Genomic DNA, 19801 nt, shown 5'->3' with positions numbered 1-19801 from the left:
TAATAAATTAATCCTACAAGCTGTTCTTATTGGTCGATCTGTAAAGGTGCCTGCTCAACCATGTTTCAAGCCATCAGTTTGAAATGACCGTTGCCATAGCAACATTGTCCATGCTGTTTTTTGAATTGTTAATAATTAAAAAAGTTAATAATTTACAGATGCAAGTTTTGCTAAATATTCTGACAAAATACGGGTAAAAAAAGATATACAGAATTAAAATGCGATTGTATGGCTTATTCAAAGACATAACATTTTATCTACATTTAACCAGTTTATTATATTTTTTATGTTTCACTAGTAGATTATATGCTTCTGTTTTGTGATAGTGCCACAATTGATAAAGCTGTAAACACACTTTTTTGTAAATCTGATTAAAGGAATTTGTGTTATTTTTTTGAATATTATTTACTACAGAATATTATAGAAACACGATCAGCAAATAGCCTGTAAATCTCAAATATGATACAATACCAACATTACGAAATAAACAGAGATGTATGTGATTGCATTAGTATTCTCCTCCTATGAGAGTGCAGTGTGTTCAACCACGTCACGCCTCAAGCAACTGCACCTATCAAGGTTAGAATAGCGCTATTAGATCCCCTTCTGCTACTTACTCTCAATAAACACCTTATAGAGTGTTTCACTTCAACTTGTCATACATCTTGCTCTATTTCTAGTGGCGATCGCTGCCTTGGGACTGGGGAGGTGCATTTATCAAGACGTCTTTTTTTTAAATCCGCTATTATTTCTGAGGACTGCACGGCGCGTCTTTGCCCTGAGACATGTTTGCATCTTCTTCTTTGTTATCGCATTTCTCTCTCATAAAGACGAAAACCTGCAAGGACACTTCAGGAAGATTCGGCTCTCCGCTGGTGTGAATGAAGGTGACCCGCCTTGGGGATCGTTGCAATGCGGAGAGAATCCAGGAGCGGATCGATCAATTAGTAAGAGAGTAAGAAATAAAAAATCGAGTGGGAGTATATCAGTTGATCGGCATTTTATATCAGGGCAGTTTATCCACTTGATGTGTATGCATGAGTTCTGCACCGAATGGGCGCAAAAGCCGCCCCAGAACTACCGGGACCGTTTTCCAGATAGGCAATAAGCCCCCGTCCAGAGACTCGGAGCGCACGGAGAGCGGCGCAGCTGTAGCGGACTGCAGAATGGTGGGTACGCCTGCGTCATGATCGTTCATTATTATTCCGCTCTGAATTGTTATCGTTGTTCAACCTCTATAGGAGATTTAGTCGTGTTTATGGAGCTGACAACATCCTAAATGTATAATGCGACACTGGGGACATTCAATAAAACGTGAAGATCAGAGGGTTTGTGACTTGTCCTGTAGTGCGCCGTTAGTTCGCATCCTTTTTCGCGGTCGGCACGCATATCACTGTTGCATATTGATATGGCGTCTATCAATAAATAATAACTACTGCTGTATTTGGGGAAGATTTGCAAAGCAAACGGTCACGTTGTGGTCGAGCATCATTATCAGAAAGCTTCTTTTCTAGCAAAAATGTATATGGCAGATAATGGCACAAGCAACTGTCGCCCGTGGCGCTACTTTCTCAAACAAATTGCATGTTTTACCTTCATAACAGTGCTTTTATGTGAATGATTACCCGTTATTTCTTGGGAAACTCCGTGCATGTTCAGAAAAAAGACTTCTTTGATTGACAATCTCTCTTCATGGCCGTCTACAGATGCTGCTTCATGCATTTTCAAGGTTAAAGGGATTTTCTCATTCAGGGTGTTTATGGATCATATCTTTAACTATAAGTCCTATGCTTTCTCAGCTTGTTCGCTTTTGTTTTTCTCTTCCATCAGGTTGTCCAGGATTTCAATACACTTGTGGCCCTCTATAGGGAGCTGGTTATCTCTATTGGAGAGATTTCTGCAGACTGTCCCTCTCTTCGCGCGGAGATGCACAAAACACGCACAAAAGGCTGTGAAATGGCGCGGACTGCACATCAAAACCTTTCTGCAATATCAGGGTAAAACTGATGTTGTTTCAGTGAGTCGTGTTTATTACAGTAATAGTAAACACCACCTTACAGGGTTCAAAACTGAGTGGATTTGAAAAGCTATTTAACCATAAATCTATCTCATCATATTCTGAACTCTTTTTTTGTTCACTGTATTTATTAAACTCAAGGTTTAAGCTTTATTTAAAATATTTTAGATCCACTATGGCAGTTGTGCATTAAAAGTCATATTTCAAAGAACACCAGTGTGAGTTAGAGATTACCGTCATGTTGTGACTTTTCATACTGTTGAAGAACAAAGATAATCAACGACGACTCTAAATTTAGTACTGTAAGATTCATGCAACATATTCAATAAGTTGGCCACGTTATCATCTTTTATCTCACTTTCTGGAGGAGTTGACTGTTTGTAGTCACAGATAACTGAGCTGTGTGATGCATGACGGCATTTACATTTCAACCAACTAGATTGCTGTCTTGTAATGTGCTCACCGATCCGTTTTCTTAAAGTTTAATTGAGTTAAGAGATATTTTGCTTCAATCCTTATTGAACAATGCATAGGCATGAAATATATGTTTATTGTCTTGTGTGACATATTTGGAGATAAATTCTGAATGTTTCAACACGCTTCATAGACTAGCATTTGTATGGCTATAATCACATCACTTAACACATAGGCCTATCGCACACAGTGCTTTACATTCTTTTTAATAACGGTCTTATCGCGTGCTAGTCAGTACATTCAGAGAGCAGAATAAATGCTGATTAAGCTGGAAATGTTGTTTCCTGCTGTGCCTGCTGTGCTGTTCCATTGATCCCAGGCGTGTAACATGATGTTGTATTCTTGCAAATGGAAGCCATTAACACAATAAACTTAGTCTACCACCGCTCCTAATTAGCTAAAACATATCCATCATTAGTGACATCCTCGATTTATTCTGTGACATTAAAAGGCTTTAAAACGCTGCTTGCAAATGTAGTTCTTCACAATGGGTTCTTTACCGGAAAATGTTCAGCATCTCTCATGTCAATTATAGCAGGACATTGTGAATGGACTGTCAGATTTTGCTCTCATCAGTGAATAATTTAACAGAGATAATGGAAACATCATTCAGATAGTCAAATAAGATTAAGTATTAGGACTATTTCCATGCTAGAAATGGAAATTCAGAATTCAACAAAAAAATTGATTTTCTAAATATGTCATATTTATAATTCATTATAATTTTATGGGCTGTCTTTTTTTATCTATTAGCATGAATTGTTATACTTTGGTCTTTACTGAATGTTAAACATTTGGGTTTGTGTGTCCATTTGCTTGCTTATGGGCAGGTTTTTCTAAAGCCCTTATATTGTCAGACACGAAATCCGTGTTATTGTTTCTATGAAGAAACAATCTCTTGAACAAAGGGACATGGGGCTTTATAGACACTTTACAAGCTGCGTTGGCTTACACAGCTTTGATGCATCTCTCCATTTCTGAGAATTCAAGAGAAGGAAAACAAAGTATCCACTGTGACAAAGCAATTCACATGGGAATAACAGGGCAGTAATTACGGGCACAGGATTCTGAGAAATATGATTTACTGAGAATCCACACTTCCACGATGTGCATAGAGCTCCTGTTTATCTCTTCAGCTGTCAATGCTACCTGGAAACTTTCATCAATAATACTTGATTTAATACTCATGATCGCTGTCAAAGGTCTTTTGTTCCCGTTTATTGTTATGGACTCTCAAGGTGTAGGAATGCTACAATTTATGACTTGTGGTGTCTAGAAATTAGACTGGTTGAGGCTCAGGGCCAGAACTCTTTAGAATCCTGTTCTAAGATGCATTTTTAATGCCTACAGCCCGGAGGATGGAGAAATACATCCAGAGATCTGCCGTCTATTCATCCAGCTGCAGTGTTGTCTGGAGATGTACCTGACGGAGATGCTTAAATCTGTGTATCTACTGGGATCCCTGCAGCTCCACAGGAAAGGTAATGCAGGCTTTTGGAAGGAAACATCAACTCGAAGGACGTTAAGGAAGCCCGGCTTGTCCATAGCTTTTAATATTTTCAGCATCTAATTTAGCATATAAACAGCAGTTGGTTGTTGCCCAAACCTTGATAAAAATACTTTTGGTCTTTTAGCTGTTTCTTGACTCCATCAGGCTAAGGTCGGTTGCTGTGTGTGTGTGTTCCAGGGAGACATCATTCAGGAGCAACAAAAGTAGACAGTAAGAAAGAAGACAGCTCTGATGTTCCCATACTCGAAGACACTTCCTCCACTCCACCAGACTGTTCGCAGACCTACTTCCTGGTGGTTACAGACATCGAGAACATCGAGAGGTAGTCTGTGCTCCTTAAACATAAACTTACTCCTTGTTTGTTTGCCTTCTCCTGTCACGCAAATTTAGATATTGTTCTACACTTTTTGTAGGGATATGACGGAAATGAAAAATCTGTTAAGCAAACTCAGGGAGACGATGCCTTTACCGCTGAAGAATCAAGGTGAGATTTGTGCATTTAAAAAGAAATTGCGCCCTGAATATTTTGGGCAAATATTACAGAATAGTTTGTTTGAAGAGGAGGGTTACCTTCAATATTACTGTGAAAAAATAAAGATTTTACAAAACTTTTTAGCATACTGATTGACTCGGAAGTCTTGTTTCATAGTGCAAATATCGAAAAACATACAAGAGTTAATTAAACTTATGTTAAAAGCAAGGGAAAAAATCTGCTAATGAGGTAAAAAATGAACTTGAGTCAGTTTTACCCTTTCCTGTGTATCTACTTAAATTCTTTCTGTAAATTTACTTAAAAAAAAATTTCTTTGGGTAATTTATGTTTATTTTTCTTACCCCATTGGCAGATTTGTTTCTTGTTTTAAACATAAACGTATATTTTTAATTCTCATATTTTCTTTCATAAAGAAAGAAATTAATTCTCTTTCCTCCTCCAGTAAATGTATGTTGATTTAAGAATTTGTGTACTAGAAAACAAGACAAAAATGCTTAGTAAGAATTCATTTTGTGCAGATTAAATATTTTAGACATTTATTGAGAGTAAGTAGAGCCATCTCCTCTCCATGTTGTTGGTTATAATTGTCTCACAAATTTATTGTTTTAAACATGCCTCTTTTTAGTCACATCCATAACGCATTTTATTTGTTATCTAAAAACATGTGAATTGCCCAATAATTTTGATGTCTGGACTCATCATATAAACCGATAATTTAATATATTGGCAATAAATACTTTCTCTGAGAGTTTTTATTCAAATTTTTGACTGAAAATGTCACATCTATGATGCTGGAATTGCTCAGAGAAGCTTTACATTAGGGATGCTTTACATTAAAGAGGGTATGGACTTGTCGTCACTTTACCACGTGGTAAAACACTAGGCAAAATGACTGCTTACAATATCAGGAAACGCAATTCCGGGAACACCTGATTCATTTTTAGGTCGTAAGAAAGTCGTAACGATCACCGTCGAGTCCAGGGGCCTCATTTATAACCGATGCGTACATACAAAACATGCCCTGAAAGAGGCGTACGCCAATTCCTACGCAAAAGATGGGATTTATAAAAACTTGACTGAAAAACTTGGGCACCTGCACGCAAACTCAGACCCATGCGTACGGACATTTTGGAGATACCAATGGGGAGCAGAAAGTAAGTGTTATTATAAGGGTCACATATGTTCAAATTTGCTAAAGCTGACAAGCACTTTCAAAACATTTTTTATGGTTTAAATATTTGCAAAACCCAGAGACAAACATGAGTGCTGACAATTAATAATGATTCATGACAAAATCACGAAATATGGAGGTACAAGGTTTCAGAAGGACAGCAGCGTTACAGTATATGCTATGCTGAATCTGTATAGAAGACTTTCTTTACACTAAATTTCTACACCGATGTTTATAGGCTGTGGTCCAAAAGTCTTAGGGCACATTGAAAATCTGGATTTATGACGCATTAATCCCCGGCAACGTTCATATTGACAAAACTGGTCTCTGATGTTGAAAGGTGCTTAGTTTGTGCCACGTAAGGGTCTGAGCAGACGTAATGTTACGCACTTTTGCGCTGCACGCAAATTACACGCTCATTTCAATTTAGATTTCACATCTGATAGAGAGCCTTATTTATCACACGTAATCACCTTCAATAATGGTCGTAAAATAAAATTTTGGAAGGTTTCTAGCAACCTTTTATAAAAGGAGGCCCTGGTTTCTTTTTTCTCCTATTCTCCTCAGCCATTTTGCTGGGTGTTTAGCCACCCGGGGGAGCGTGTCCCGACATGTCTACGTGGGAAAGTCACTTTCCCATGTGAACACGCCGGGACAGGCCCCCTTGAGCGCAGGGCACGTTCCCCTGAGTGGTAAAACACGCGGCAAAAGACACGAGGAGAAAGACAGAAACCGGGACTAAAACACGCAATTATTGTTGAAATTACAAGCAGCTGGACTCGACGGTTACGGTCGCTTACGCTTACGGCTTCACTGCCACCCAGGAGGGCACGTGTTCACATGGTAAACTATCGACACGTGCATTCCCTCTATACTGATATAAGAGAGGAATGAGGACCTTGACATTGTTCTAAGGATCTTACATTTTTGATAAACATTAGAATGTTTAAGAATTGGAAATGAGTTCCCATTAATTATACACGAGCCACGGAAAAAATTAAGAGATTGTTACAAATTTTCATTTTATCAGCATTTCTAGATTTTGTGAAGGTAGGTATGTGGCCATTCTCTACCAGTGTCTGTTGAATTTTAACAAAACAAAACCTCAGGAGTGGCATAAAGTCATCATCAAACAGCAATGTGAAAGACTTGAAAGCATGACAAGACACAAATAATATTTCTTTGGATTTTCCTAAATACGTGTACAAATATTACTGTTGTTTTGCTTAAAAGTGAATATGAACTTGTTTTCTTTGCAGTATTTGAGTTCTGAAAAAAATAGAGCATCTTTTCTGTTATTTTCACCTGTTCTCCATTTTTTTCTTCTTCATTTTCTACAAATAAATGCAAACAGAAACAAACTTTTCATTTGAAATGTGTGATAACTATAATTTAACTGAAACGCATAAATAGTCAATTCTGGAAAAACTGAACATAATAAAAAAAAAAAATCAGAGTCTCTTGTTAGCCAACATCTGTGAATTCATTTATTTCTTTTTCCTATTGTCTATATAGATGACAGCAGCTTGTTGAATCTAACGCCATACCCATTGGTCAGACAAAGAAAGAGGCGTTTCTTTGGCCTCTGCTGTCTTGTGTCCAGTTAAGAGATCTTCTTGTGTCCAGTCACGAATGACTGCATTTCTTCACAATGTGTGACACTCACCAATCAACAGTACTACTGCCATTTCCTAAACCAGTGCTTTCATTTGGTGAGTGCTGTCAAGTTTCCCACTGCTATGAGAATAAATAGAAGAGATACCTTGAAGAGTCATAAAAAAGATAATAAAAAAATCACCTATTCAACAGATTTTCTTTTTTAAGTAAATGTATGTTCGTCCACATTACGCTTAGCAAAGATAATGGCTCATAGTACAAGTAACTACTATGTCTGTTCTATTCAATTGTTACCATAGCTGAGAATGTCACAAGGCTCTGTTATGTTATTGCACAATACATATGCTGTGCTTTTTGTCAAGACAGATGTTGTTATGAGGAGTTCAAGACTGCAAATTCCAGCTGAGGTTACACTATGTAGTTTAACTGCTGAACATGTATAATGCTTATTTTTTATTAAATTATCACAGAGGCAAAACAAGACCGCACAACATTAGCGAATGTGGGATCTGTTACCATGTTTTTACTACAGTATTATTTAGTCTTCCATAAACCGAAAATCCTGTAATTCTTTTCTTTTGAGTCTTTAGGAGTATAAAATACCTGAAGAAGCCTTTGTAAATAAAGAATATATCTATACATGGAAATTGTAGAGATGTATATATACAATGTAAACCTAGCGCTCTGAATTATTTTTCAAAACTGTGATTCTTTTAAAGAGATTGTCAGTGAAGTGTGGCATGTCTATCCATCTGGTGTTATATAAGTCCAGATTGGAGGGGCTCAGCATGGGTCTTGCTTATTAATAACGGTTCTAATTGTGTCAGGCATGGTGCAGATACTGTAGTGTGTATGAAAAGGCGCAGTGTCGTTTTACATTGGTAATAAACCTTTTTTTAATGATTTAACAAAACGGCCAGTTTGCGTCTTGTGTTTTATTTAATGCACAAAAAAGCAGTAAATAGCAGAACGTATATTTTGGAAAACGTATCGAAAATACTAGTTACAGGAAATCTGGCTTCTATTCTGTTCTCAAGTGCTACAAATATAGCTGTTATGTTTGTATCATTTATCAGAGGTTTGACAATAACATTTTATCAACGTATTAACATATAAACCATTTGAAAATCCTCTATCAGAGCTTTAATATGTCCTTCTTCATTGAAAGAGCAAAAACAGCCTCTCAGAATAAACATCACATTTGGATCTCAGTCAGCTGTGGGTAATTGGATATGTTTGCACATTAATAGGACGCTTGCACCTGGCAGCGGTTCCTAGCCTTTACTTTCTCACAACAATAGTGAAGCTGTAATGGAGGACGCAAAGAAATCGTTCACAAGGACAGACATGGTTTTCAGGTTCATCATTGGGCTGTAACGCTGTAACTGGACAGGCTGTCAGAAGTTTGGCAGAAATGAAGAGCAATGTTGGTTGATGTAAATTATTGCAGTTATGTAGTAGTAAGTAAATGGAAGTTAAATATTAGGTAATAATACTGTTTCAAAGGAATAGTTCACCCACAAATACAATTTTGTAATTTAAAATTTGTTTTCTTTTTATTAGGACACAGAAGTATATACTTCACAACTCTTTTGTATTTCACAGAAGAAAGTCATGTGGGTTTAGGTTTTGTGCTCAAGGTAAATGCTGCCTGGCATAATTTCCATTTTGCGTTCGACTATTCATTAAACTTTTCAAAAAGCAAACAATCTCAGAGGTATTTGCCATAAACAAATTGTGCTTATATGTGATAGAATACTACAAGTAAAAGAATATGATTGAGACTCATGACTGACAGGGTTGAACACTGACAACGCGGACCATCTCTCCTCTACACTTTCTCACTCCCGCCTCACATTCTGTCATAGTCTCGGGTGCAGATTCTCCCTCCAGCTGCACACACACGTGGATCCAGGGACCTAGGGTTGAGCATTCATCTTTCGTCTTACAGCGACAGGTGTTGGTTTGCTCTAAAACCACACAGTTTTTACAGCGTTACATTCTTGAATATAAACTAAAGACAATTAGAAATTAAAAATAATGGTCGCTGTGAAAATTATTCACCATCACAATTTTCCCAAGGGATGCAGTGTGGGCAGTCGGTGGAGGAGCGATCTGGCCACTGGCAGGCGCTGTCGTTGGCAAGAGTGAACTGGTGTCCCAGACAGCCCATAGCCTTTACCTTACACACGCTCAATCTCTGTGTCTGACCACGCTTGACATTTGTGGCACATACATCCAAAGAAGACCTGCAAGAAACAACAAAAAAACATGCAACACACAGATTGAGAAATAATAGAAATATGTGTGTAGCAGATGGACGGTATGCTGCAAAAACTGAATTTCTTAATATTTAGGATTTTTCCAGAACAAATATCTAAGCATTCTTAAATCAGGATACATTTACCTAACAAGGAAAGTTTCCTTAGATATTAACTCTAGTTTAATTTAGTTTATGCCTTAAAAGAGGTCAAATGCAGGGGAAAAAACACTAAGACTAATAAAACTACACTTAAATTAAGTGTAAATTAGTCAAGGGGTAAAACTCAATTCAAGTCTATTTCTACCCTATTGGCAAATATTTGGCAGAAAATCTATCTAGCTCCCTTTCAAAAGCTACACTCGATGCTGCGTTTCAAACGCTATGGGAGAACAGTCTTTTTTTTCGACCGTTTGTGAAGTACGTGTGTAAAACCCGGCAAAAATTATTTTGGCTTTAAATAACCTCGGCAGGTGATGTGGCTAATTACACCCGCACCTGCCGGTTATAAATACGCGTGAATGCGGACGCGTCTGTAACCGGAACGCTCCGCACCACTCTCAGCGGGCCTCGAACCGGGTCGGTCCGGCATGGGAGTCGGGCACTCTAGCGAGGAGGCTAAAGACCGCAGACTCTAGAGCCTGTCGCTAGAGAGTTCTTGACGCCGGGGAGTGAGGTTTACTTACTGCACAGCACTTCACTAGCTTGCCTCCATTACACGTCTTTAGGTTCTTTTGTCTTCAAGGACCGCTTTGAGTGTGCGTGTGTTGTGAGTGAGAAATCTCCCTCTTTGTTGTTTTCAAAATCTTTAATTTAAAAAAAGTTATTACCAAGATTCTTACACTAGTGACCAAGCACTAAGGAAAATAAAACCATGACTGACTCGGATCGGAGATGTGCTCCTCCCTGTGAGAGGATCCTCTCCAATTTCGATAAGCATGAGTTTTGCTTTGAATGCTTGGGGGCTGACCTGGGACTTGAGGGAGAGTGTGAACTCTGTGATGTTTTTTAATTCAGAGTTCTGCGTGCTCGGCTCGCCTTTTTTAAAAGAGACCGAGCCACCTCTTCCTCACCCTGTGGTTCGCGGTTTGTTTTTGCTGAGGCATGGGAGACAGGAGGGCCGGACCTGAGGCGCCTCATCTCTTCTAAGAAGAGATCCTAAGATATGTGTGCCTGGGACTGTAGGGGTGTGCCCCCCGAGGAGGGGTTCTTAAAATTCCAAGAGAAATTGGAGGCTCCCCTTCGGCACCGTCAAAGGCTCACTTTGCAATCTCTGCCGCCACCGGGCGTTTCGGGGATTAGTGGCTCAAAAAGAATGCTACATGTTTGGTTGTCTCCTGCCATATCTCAGACCGCCAGACATCTGGCATCCCCCCAACGAGAAGTGCCAAAATTGATTCTCCTTTTGGAGAAATGCTGGCAGCGTTAAAAAAACTACTGCCAGGTATCTCTCCATGGGTTTAAAGAACCGTAGACCAGGGCTACAGGATAACATTTGCATATCGCCCTCCGCGAACAGCGTGGTCTTCACGTCCATGCAACCGGAGCGAGCAAATCTGTTGGCACAAGAATTAAAAGCTCTGCTGGTTAAAGGGGCCACAGAATGTGTTCCCCTACCAGACAGAGAATAAGGCTACTAAAGCCGGTATATTTTAGTTCCCAAAAGGGATGGGGGATTGTGTCCGGAGACGCACATGTTCAAAATGTTGACAATCAAGATGATTATGTCTTACATTCAGTCCCGCGACTGGTTGGTGACGAACGATCTGAAAGATGCATACTTTCATATAGAGATCCTGCCACAACACAGGAAATTCCTGAGGTTCGCTTTCGGGGGCGAAGCTTACCAGTATCGGGTTCTTCCATTCGGCCTTGCCTTGTCACCCCGCACATACACAAAATGCACCCTGCGACTCCAGGGAATCCGCATTTGAATTACATAGACAACTGGGTGAATTTTAGATCAGTCTTGCATGATAGCGCTTCGACATCGGGATGTCGTGCTATCTCATCTCATAGCTCTTGGGTTAAGACCCAACGCCACAAAGACCGTTCTCTCCCCTACGTAAAATACAATGTATTTAGGGATAATATGGGCCTCGACCACGATGCAGGCACAACTATCTCCTGCATGTGTCGAATCCATCCTGAGCACACTGAGAAGCATCAGGCTAGGCTAAAAAGCTACTCATCACTTTCAAAGAGTTCTAGGTCTCATGGCGGCGGCTTCCAGTTGTGGCTCAAAGCCAGGGGTTTCATTCAATTCAAGGGCCAACCCCCAGAGGCAGACAAGGGTGACGCGCAAGGGGCTTCTCACCCTTATTATGTGGTACAGACCTCGGTTTCTGACGTTAGGTCCCACTCTCGGTCCGTGTTGTCGTCGCAAATTGCTAACGACAGACGCATCCCTTATGGGTTGGGATGAGGTCTTAAATGACTGTCCAGCCCAAGGGATCTGGAGAGGTCATCTTCTCGATTGGCACATCAACTGCCTCGAAATGATGGCTGTATTTCTACCACAAAATAATTTGTTTTGAAAATTGATGGTAACCAAAAAACATTGGTTGCCTTTGACCTGCATTGAATGGACGAAAAAGCAATGCAATTCATTGGGAGCCACAGTTTCTTGTTATCCACCTTCTTCAAAATATCTTATTTTGTGTTCTGCAGAAGGAAGAAAGTCATATAGGTTTGAAATTACGAGAATTAATATATGACAGAATTTTCATTTCAAAGGTGAACTATTCCTTTAAGTCATTTTGCTTCTGATGACAATGCAAAAAAAGCTAAAACATAATTTAGTATTGGCAGTGTATATTCTAAAATTCACTGTGTATTTGCGTATAAATGTATATATAATTCTAACATGGTACAGTAATGTAAAGTACAGTTTTAAAATGGTTTATTGGATTTTTTGTTATGTGGAGTCTGGTTATGGATCATACTTGCACTCATGAGGTATTTTGCAAACACATTTGTCCTTGGATAAGTTCTCCCATGGCTTGCATTTCGTCGTTTCAGGGGTCGGCTTCACGGACACTAGTAAAGAACAGGTCACATAATTATATTCTGTAAAACCACCCAGTAAGAGTGGTCCCTTAATAGTATAGTTGAATTCACAATAGCTTGTAGTTTAGTTTGGTACCTGTGAGGCACCTGGTGTTTTTGGGTTGAGGCGACCAGGCAAGGCCAGCGTTGCACTGAATCTCAGGTGGACCTTCCATTTCCTTCCCATCTGGGCATGAGAGTGTGATGGCCTCACCGATGTTATAGTCTACCTTCCATGGTCTTCCTGTGACATCTTGAGGAAGCTTAGGTGGATCACATAATGTTCCTGTCAGCATAAAACCAAAACTGATATTTATTATTATGAAACGCTTAACTACAACTTAAAGTACAACTTCTCACTTCTGATCTCATCAAAAACACCAGCAAAAAAGTTCTTACTCTTGCACTCTTTTGAAAGTTGCAGCCATTTTAGATTTTCTTGACATTCTGCAATGGCGGACCCAATTAAGTGATAACCCGCAATGCAAGTGTATTCGATCTTACTGCCCACTAGATATTCATCTTTGGGGTACTGGAATTGTAAGATGACAGTAGCATTATAACACATAACAAACATCACACTTGAATGGAGAATATTGTATGCAAGCAGAATTTACCAGCACAAACCCATTGGCAAGGGCGGGGGGCGTTTTACAACTTTCCTTGGGTGTCAATGATTCATCAAAGCAGTGAGGCTCCATTGTGCTGGAAATCAACAGGTTGACACCAATAAGTCACCCACATTTCCCACACAGCGGCAGTTGTGTGGCACAAACACATTCTCTGGGCCAGTGGAGTTTATGCTGTTTAACCTGGAGGTGTCCTTCTCACCGTAAGTAATCCAGGTACTGCTCATCCTCACAAGCCGTGGTCTCTTGAGCTTTGCCGATACAGTCCTTACCCCCTCGAGGGGCGGGTCGACTGCATGAGCGTGTCCGGCTTTTCTGACCTTCCCTGCAGGAGCTCCATGATGACCAACAAGCCCAGTCTCCATTGATCACTCCTACCATGCAAATTTAACTTTCTTTTAAGCACAAGTTTCATGCACAAGCATGTTACGAAATCACACATGATGGGTTTAAAATGAAAATGACAGATATACTGTACCTTGAAATATATATTTATAAATAAACTTTTTTGTCAGAAGATAAAATAAGATGTAAACACAGTGTCCAAATAATTTCTGGACAATGTCCAATATCTAAACTACCCAGTAATCTATAAATATTGCAGATTAAAAAAATTACGTTTATGCATTTGTAAATGACTTACACTGCATTCGATCTATACTGTATATTTTTTATCAGTTTGTGTTTCCTGGGATCAATATGTGTTGCTAACACAGTGCTCTGTCAATTACAATTACACAAGCATTATATAGAGGTCACATTCAGAGGTCATAATATTTTACAGTCATATTTAGTGATAATTTATTAATCGCATTTAGAATAAAAGTTTGTGTTTATATAATATATCTACTGTGCATATTAATTTTATATTTATACATGTATGCATGTACATATTTAGGAAATATTTACATGTATTTATTTATATTTAGCAATAATTTAAATAATATATAAATGTTTATATTTTATATTAAGTACACACACATATTCAATAAACAAACTTTGCAATTAATCGTTTGATATAGCCATAAAAAAGTAATAGTTTGTGTTACCTGGCTGTTCACCTAGTGGTGTCCCAAGCTCGCATGCTTTCCCTTCAGTGCCCGGTTTGCACACACACTGACAGACGTTATCCAGAATCAACCGAAGCCCGTTGTTCTGGCATTCTCTGCATTGACACGGGTTTTTCTCATTGAGATATGTCTCAATGGCACGCTTTAAGTAATACTTTTTCACTCCTGCGCATGGCACCTCTTTCACCAGCTCATTCAGAGGCCTAAGCTGCTCATAAGACAAAAAGAAAAACAATTCATGTGTAGATTAGTTTATGCAATACAGTGTCTTAGTTGAATTCAGTTCAAGAACACTATAGTTAACACAGCTTATACTACGTTATGATTATGATTTCCAAGGTTTTCATTTGCACACATGAATCTTACATGAGTACAGAGGTATTTAATCAAACCTTCTGTTTGATGACCACTGGATGTTGCTTCACCGATCCAGACCACTGAGAGAAAGCATTCCCATTCTCCTCTGGTGTGTTTGTATTTAACATTAACAGTTTTGCGATTTGTCCAGGATGACCACCAATGATATCTGTTTTTTTCACACTTCCTTGTATCTTTCTGTCTGTTTGATAGACATTTGAGACGTTAAGGTCAGAAAAAATAAAACATAAATAAATATGATATTGCTTTTGCTGACTTACAAAAATGATCATTTTTTTCATATTTGTCTGTCTGACATCTTGTAGTAGACCACGAGATGAAAAACAATATTGAATGCGTTGTTACAACGCAATGTTCATAGTCTCTCTTCTCCGATTCTACATAAACAGACAGAAGAGATCAGTTCAATGACTTTGAATAAAAACTCATCAGTGATATGCATTATACAGTAAGGCATTGAAATAAACACATTCCACAGAAGTCACATACTCAGTCTTTTGGTAATTTCTTCATTCATTGCCAGAAATACTGTCATATGCGCTCCAAGCGTGCCCTCTGAAATGTAATGTGTCCCAAATCTCTCCAGCACATTACGGTAGGCGGCGTAATTGTACGCGACCGGCAGAGAAAGCAAAGCCTTCCAGAATTCCTCTGAAAGTGAAAGGTATTCTGGAGCTTGATTCTGGAACTGGCCAACCTCCAGATCACTCTTAATGATGATCAGTTGTTCAGACTGAAGGGTTAAACAAACAAAGTTTGTTTCTTAGAAAAAAGTGTACGTTCAGGAATTGGGTTCTAGAAAATCGAACTGAACAATATAATTCAATATACACTCAACTAAGGTATATTAGGAGCACCATACTAATACTGTGTTTGACCCCCTTTCACCTTCAGAACTGCCTTAATTCTACGTGGCATTGATTCAACAAGGTGCTGAAAGCATTCTTTAGAAATGTTGGCCATATTGATAGGACAGCTTCTTGCAATTGATGGAGATTTGTGGGATGCACGAAGCTCCCGTTCCACCACATCCCAAAGATGCTCTATTGGGTTGAGATCTGGTGACTGTGGGGGCCATTTTAGTACAGTGAACTCATTGTCATGTTCAGGAAACCAATTTGAAATGATTGGAGCTTTGTGACATGGTGCATTATCCTGCTGGAAGAAGCCATCAGAGGATGGGTACATGGTGGTCATAAAGGGATGGACATGGTCAGAAACAATGCTCAGGTAGGCCGTGGCATTTATACGATGCCCAATTGGCACTAAGGGGCCTAAAGTGTGCCAAGAAAACATCCCCCACACCATTACACCACCACCATAATTGCATTAAGGAGAAATTGAACAGGTGTTCCTAATAATCCTTTAGGTGAGTGTACATTCAACATCACATATATCTAGTTCTAAGACAAGATCATACCTTTGTTTGTCGCAGTTCCTCATGGAAGGTGTAATCTTCGTGCCCATAATCTGTTCCTGTTGTTTTACTATGTCGTTCAATGTGATGAAGGTAGTGCCAAGAGCTTTGAAAAGATTCCTCTGAAAAGTCACTTTTTGCTGTTACCTGGCAAAAATAGACAACAACAAATTAAACATTAAAAAGGACAGTTTGTAGACTTCTGTAGAGATTAATTTAGACCAATAGAATGTTTAAGTGCTGGTCAGATGATGGTTTGGTCCTGCTAGACAGCTGATGAAGCTGCTTAAACACATTTCAAGCAACTGTACATTTTTTTGGCTGCCTTGATAGGATAGATTTTGGGCAGAACATACATTTTGGGTGAAATATCCCTTTACGTTTGTAAGTGCAGTCAACTTGACTTTACAAGTCATTTCAACTTGACATCTTTTTAAATGGCTTTACATTATTTCATCTCATCAAAATAAGTTAAGGAATTTCCGCTTCAACTAAACCACTTGAAATGACTTGTGAAAGCCAACTTGATGGTATACTTTAGACACATATTTAATATATATTATAGGTAGCTAGCATAAATATATTCAAACACATATTTAAATATAAACATGATCAATAAATTAAATTTGTCATCAGCCCTGTTTTTGTTAAGTCTTCTGCACTTACATTTTTCCAAATTCTACATTTGCATTTACATTTATTATATGCAGTTATGTCTAATCAATCATCTTTTATTTTTATTTCCTACACTGTTACAGTAAAGTCCACCTGCCTGGAAGGTGTATCTGACCACATTTTGAGGAATTCTGAACATTTCCGAGTGGTCTCCGCTGAAGGTCTTTCTACACAAACCACCAAAGCTTTTAGTGTTGATAACGGTTCCTCTCGGCTGTCTGCTCACTGCATCAAACCTTCGGTGCAAACACACTTAATTGAAGTGCTGCATGCTTTAATGAACCTGGCATGCGTGTGTGTTAGGGTGAGGCTAGAACAGTTTGTACTGTATAGATTGCTTATGTGAAAAAGTTCCTATTAAATGTGTGTGTTTACAGTACATGTAAAAAAAATTGGGAAAGGAGTATATATAATAAGTTTAAAATAATTACCCTTGACCAGTTAGCTCTACATTCGGTGGAGGCTGCTCCAGGTCACAAACGTTTATACTGTTACATTTCTGTTGCTCATCCAAACCATCTTCTTCACAGTCCTGATCTCCATTACATACTAGCGACTGGCTGATGCATTTTCCTTCAAACAAAATCAGGGAACTTGATAGACAGGAACAACTGAAAAAATAACTATTTAGTCCAGCATTTTGAAAAAACCATCTTAGCACAAACCAGATTGACAACGAAATCTTCCTCCACAGCCCTCTTCTAGGGGGCAGACCTGAGCCGAGGAACACGGCTGTGTGCGGACCGGGCTTCCAGCACAGGGGTTACCACCAAACTGAGGATAGACTGCAATGGATCGAATCTGCGTCTGTAAGACAAAAATGCAGTTAAATAAGGAACAACATGCAAATGAACGTTAAGCAATTGTGGAACCGGTTTATATCATTCTGGGAAAAAAATAGTCTCACTTGTGTCTTGGAGCAGCCATCACAGGCTGACCAGCTTCCATAAGTTCCCCACTGGCAGTGCACGGGTTCAAGAACAGATCGAGAGTTCCTCACCAACGCACCGCTGATTCAGGAGTGAGCAATATGATTTATAAAAACAAGCCACTTTGATGTATCGATGTTGATGATATATTAAAACATTGATAAAGTAAATACAATACAGCAAATGTGCTTAAAACAGGACTGTCGGGAACACGTTACAATAAGGTTGTTTGTTCAAATTGAATTTGCATGATCAATATTTAGCATATTTTGCATTAGTTATTAATCTTAGTTCATATTATTGTCGGCATTCACTAATCTATTTTTCAAATTAAACGTTACTAACAAAGATCAATAAATGGTGGAAAGCTATATGTGACCCTGGACAACAAAACCAGTTTTATGGGTCAATTTCCCGAAATTGAGATTGTTACATAATCTGAAAGCTGAAAAAATTAGCTTTCTACTATGTATGGGTTGTTACGATACGACAATAAATGGCTGAGATACAAGTGTTTAAAACTCTGGAATCTGAGAATGTGAAAAAATCAAAATATGAGAAAATGGCCTTTGAAGTTGTTAGTCAGAGGCACTGTAGCAGGCCATCCACTCACAAAAATAAAGTTTTTATATATTTAGAGTAGGAAATTAACAAAATATCTTCATGTAACATGATCTTTGCTTAATATCTTAATGATTTTTGGCATAAAAGAAAAAAAAATTTTTTGACCCATTCAATGCATTTTCGGTTTTTACCTAAAATGTTACCGTGCTACTTAAGACTGGTTTTGTGATCCAGGGTCACATATTATCGTTAATATGAACATAATTGGTAAGTGTAACCGAAGTTTCTGATAATGACACATATGTTTTCAATTGCTTACTGTTTAAGAGCTGCTGAAGACAACAGACAGAAGAGAAATGCAACTCCATGCACGAGCACACGCTGAGAACACAGTTAAAGACACAGTTAACCAAAATAGGAAACCCCGTATTTATTTAGCCTACCTAGAAGTAGAATATTAAATACGAAATGTAGAATGCCTGAGCTGACCAAAAAGTTTGGTTTTCGAAAGACAAGATTCTGCACATTTCCATTAAACATAATTTCAATTTGGGAAATTGCAGGTTTACAGTTATAATAACAAAGTTGAATTTGCATGTTAAGAAACATCAGTTTCTGCAGAAAAATCAGGCTTGCAAAAGAACTAAAACCTTTTTAATGGCCCGTTTTATTTTCCAATGTGTTTGCAGTGCGTTTGTTTAGATTTTGAAATGTTTGCTTACCATTGTGAAGAAGCATGCATTCAATCCAAAACAGCTTTTCTTTACTGTGTGCAACTGTAACAAAACGTTATGGATACACCCTTAGTCCATTTCTTTTCTGAGTAAAACAACATGAGCGGGAAATGTTCCTTTCTCTGCCAAAGAATGTGTGCAACAACGCATTCCTCATGTCAAGGGAATGTGGGAGAGGCCTGGAGGACATCAATCTTTCTAATGGAGTACATTTGTGGAACATTGCTGAGAATTACACGGTTAGATGTGCATGTAAATTTGCGTAAATAGACAGATTCGACCAGTTTGGCATCTATAGAGAGCAAGACATCCACCCTGTAGAGATATGCATAAACACTTGATGGAGACAAAGCTCCAATTTTCTCTTCAGTCACTGAGTTTAAAGAGAAATTCCGTTGATATTTACTCAGCCACAAGTCTTTCCAAATCACGTTCAAACCTTATTTTTTTTGGTTGAATTTCATTAGAATGAACAAACACGAAAAGCATCCACATGACTTGTGTAAAAGTCATCTGAAGCAACAAGGTAGATCTTGCTTCAGACTCGGGAAAAGACAGACAATTCAGGAAAATCTCACTTAACTTTAATTTGGTCAATATTCACTTTTCATTGTTTGAGTTGTTCGCAAATCAAAATAATTCCCTTTGTTCTCCGCATATAAAAGGGACACAAAAGAGGGAGTTAACAATCACAGATGCACACATTGCTAAACTATTGCCATCTGCAAATGTGTAATTTAATGCACTATATACAGTCAGTTCAACTTATTGAGATGTTTATTTACTCGAAGGATCACTTCCCCATCTACCCTCAT

The 19801-nt window shown here is 38.6% G+C and overlaps 2 protein-coding genes across 2 annotated transcripts; one reads left to right on the top strand and one right to left on the bottom strand.

The window, feature by feature from the left end:
• Positions 1–567: 567 nt before the first annotated feature.
• On the top strand, positions 568–7921 carry rgs7bpa (regulator of G protein signaling 7 binding protein a). The gene is made up of 6 exons (XM_056772603.1): positions 568–1169; positions 1831–1997; positions 3842–3972; positions 4179–4323; positions 4415–4485; positions 7181–7921. The coding sequence occupies exons 1-6, from the start codon at positions 1038–1040 to the stop codon at positions 7270–7272; spliced, it is 738 nt and encodes a 245-aa protein (XP_056628581.1). The 5' UTR covers positions 568–1037; the 3' UTR covers positions 7273–7921.
• An 890-nt stretch (positions 7922–8811) lies between these two features.
• On the bottom strand, positions 8812–19111 carry c7a (complement component 7a). Its single transcript, XM_056772601.1, has 18 exons — positions 18975–19111; positions 18572–18633; positions 17667–17769; positions 17425–17566; positions 17191–17332; positions 16857–16995; positions 16088–16231; positions 15157–15400; positions 14928–15044; positions 14682–14848; positions 14269–14497; positions 13422–13593; positions 13208–13295; positions 12990–13122; positions 12688–12876; positions 12488–12581; positions 9347–9531; positions 8812–9252 (listed from the first exon to the last, which is right to left on the bottom strand). The coding sequence occupies exons 1-18, from the start codon at positions 18975–18977 to the stop codon at positions 9068–9070; spliced, it is 2538 nt and encodes an 845-aa protein (XP_056628579.1). The 5' UTR covers positions 18978–19111; the 3' UTR covers positions 8812–9067.
• Between the last annotated feature and the right edge of the window lie 690 nt (positions 19112–19801).

This window comes from Triplophysa dalaica, chromosome 18 (assembly GCF_015846415.1).
Source record: "Triplophysa dalaica isolate WHDGS20190420 chromosome 18, ASM1584641v1, whole genome shotgun sequence".
Classification (NCBI taxonomy): domain Eukaryota; kingdom Metazoa; phylum Chordata; class Actinopteri; order Cypriniformes; family Nemacheilidae; genus Triplophysa; species Triplophysa dalaica.
This window is presented reverse-complemented; position numbering and strand designations above follow the sequence as displayed.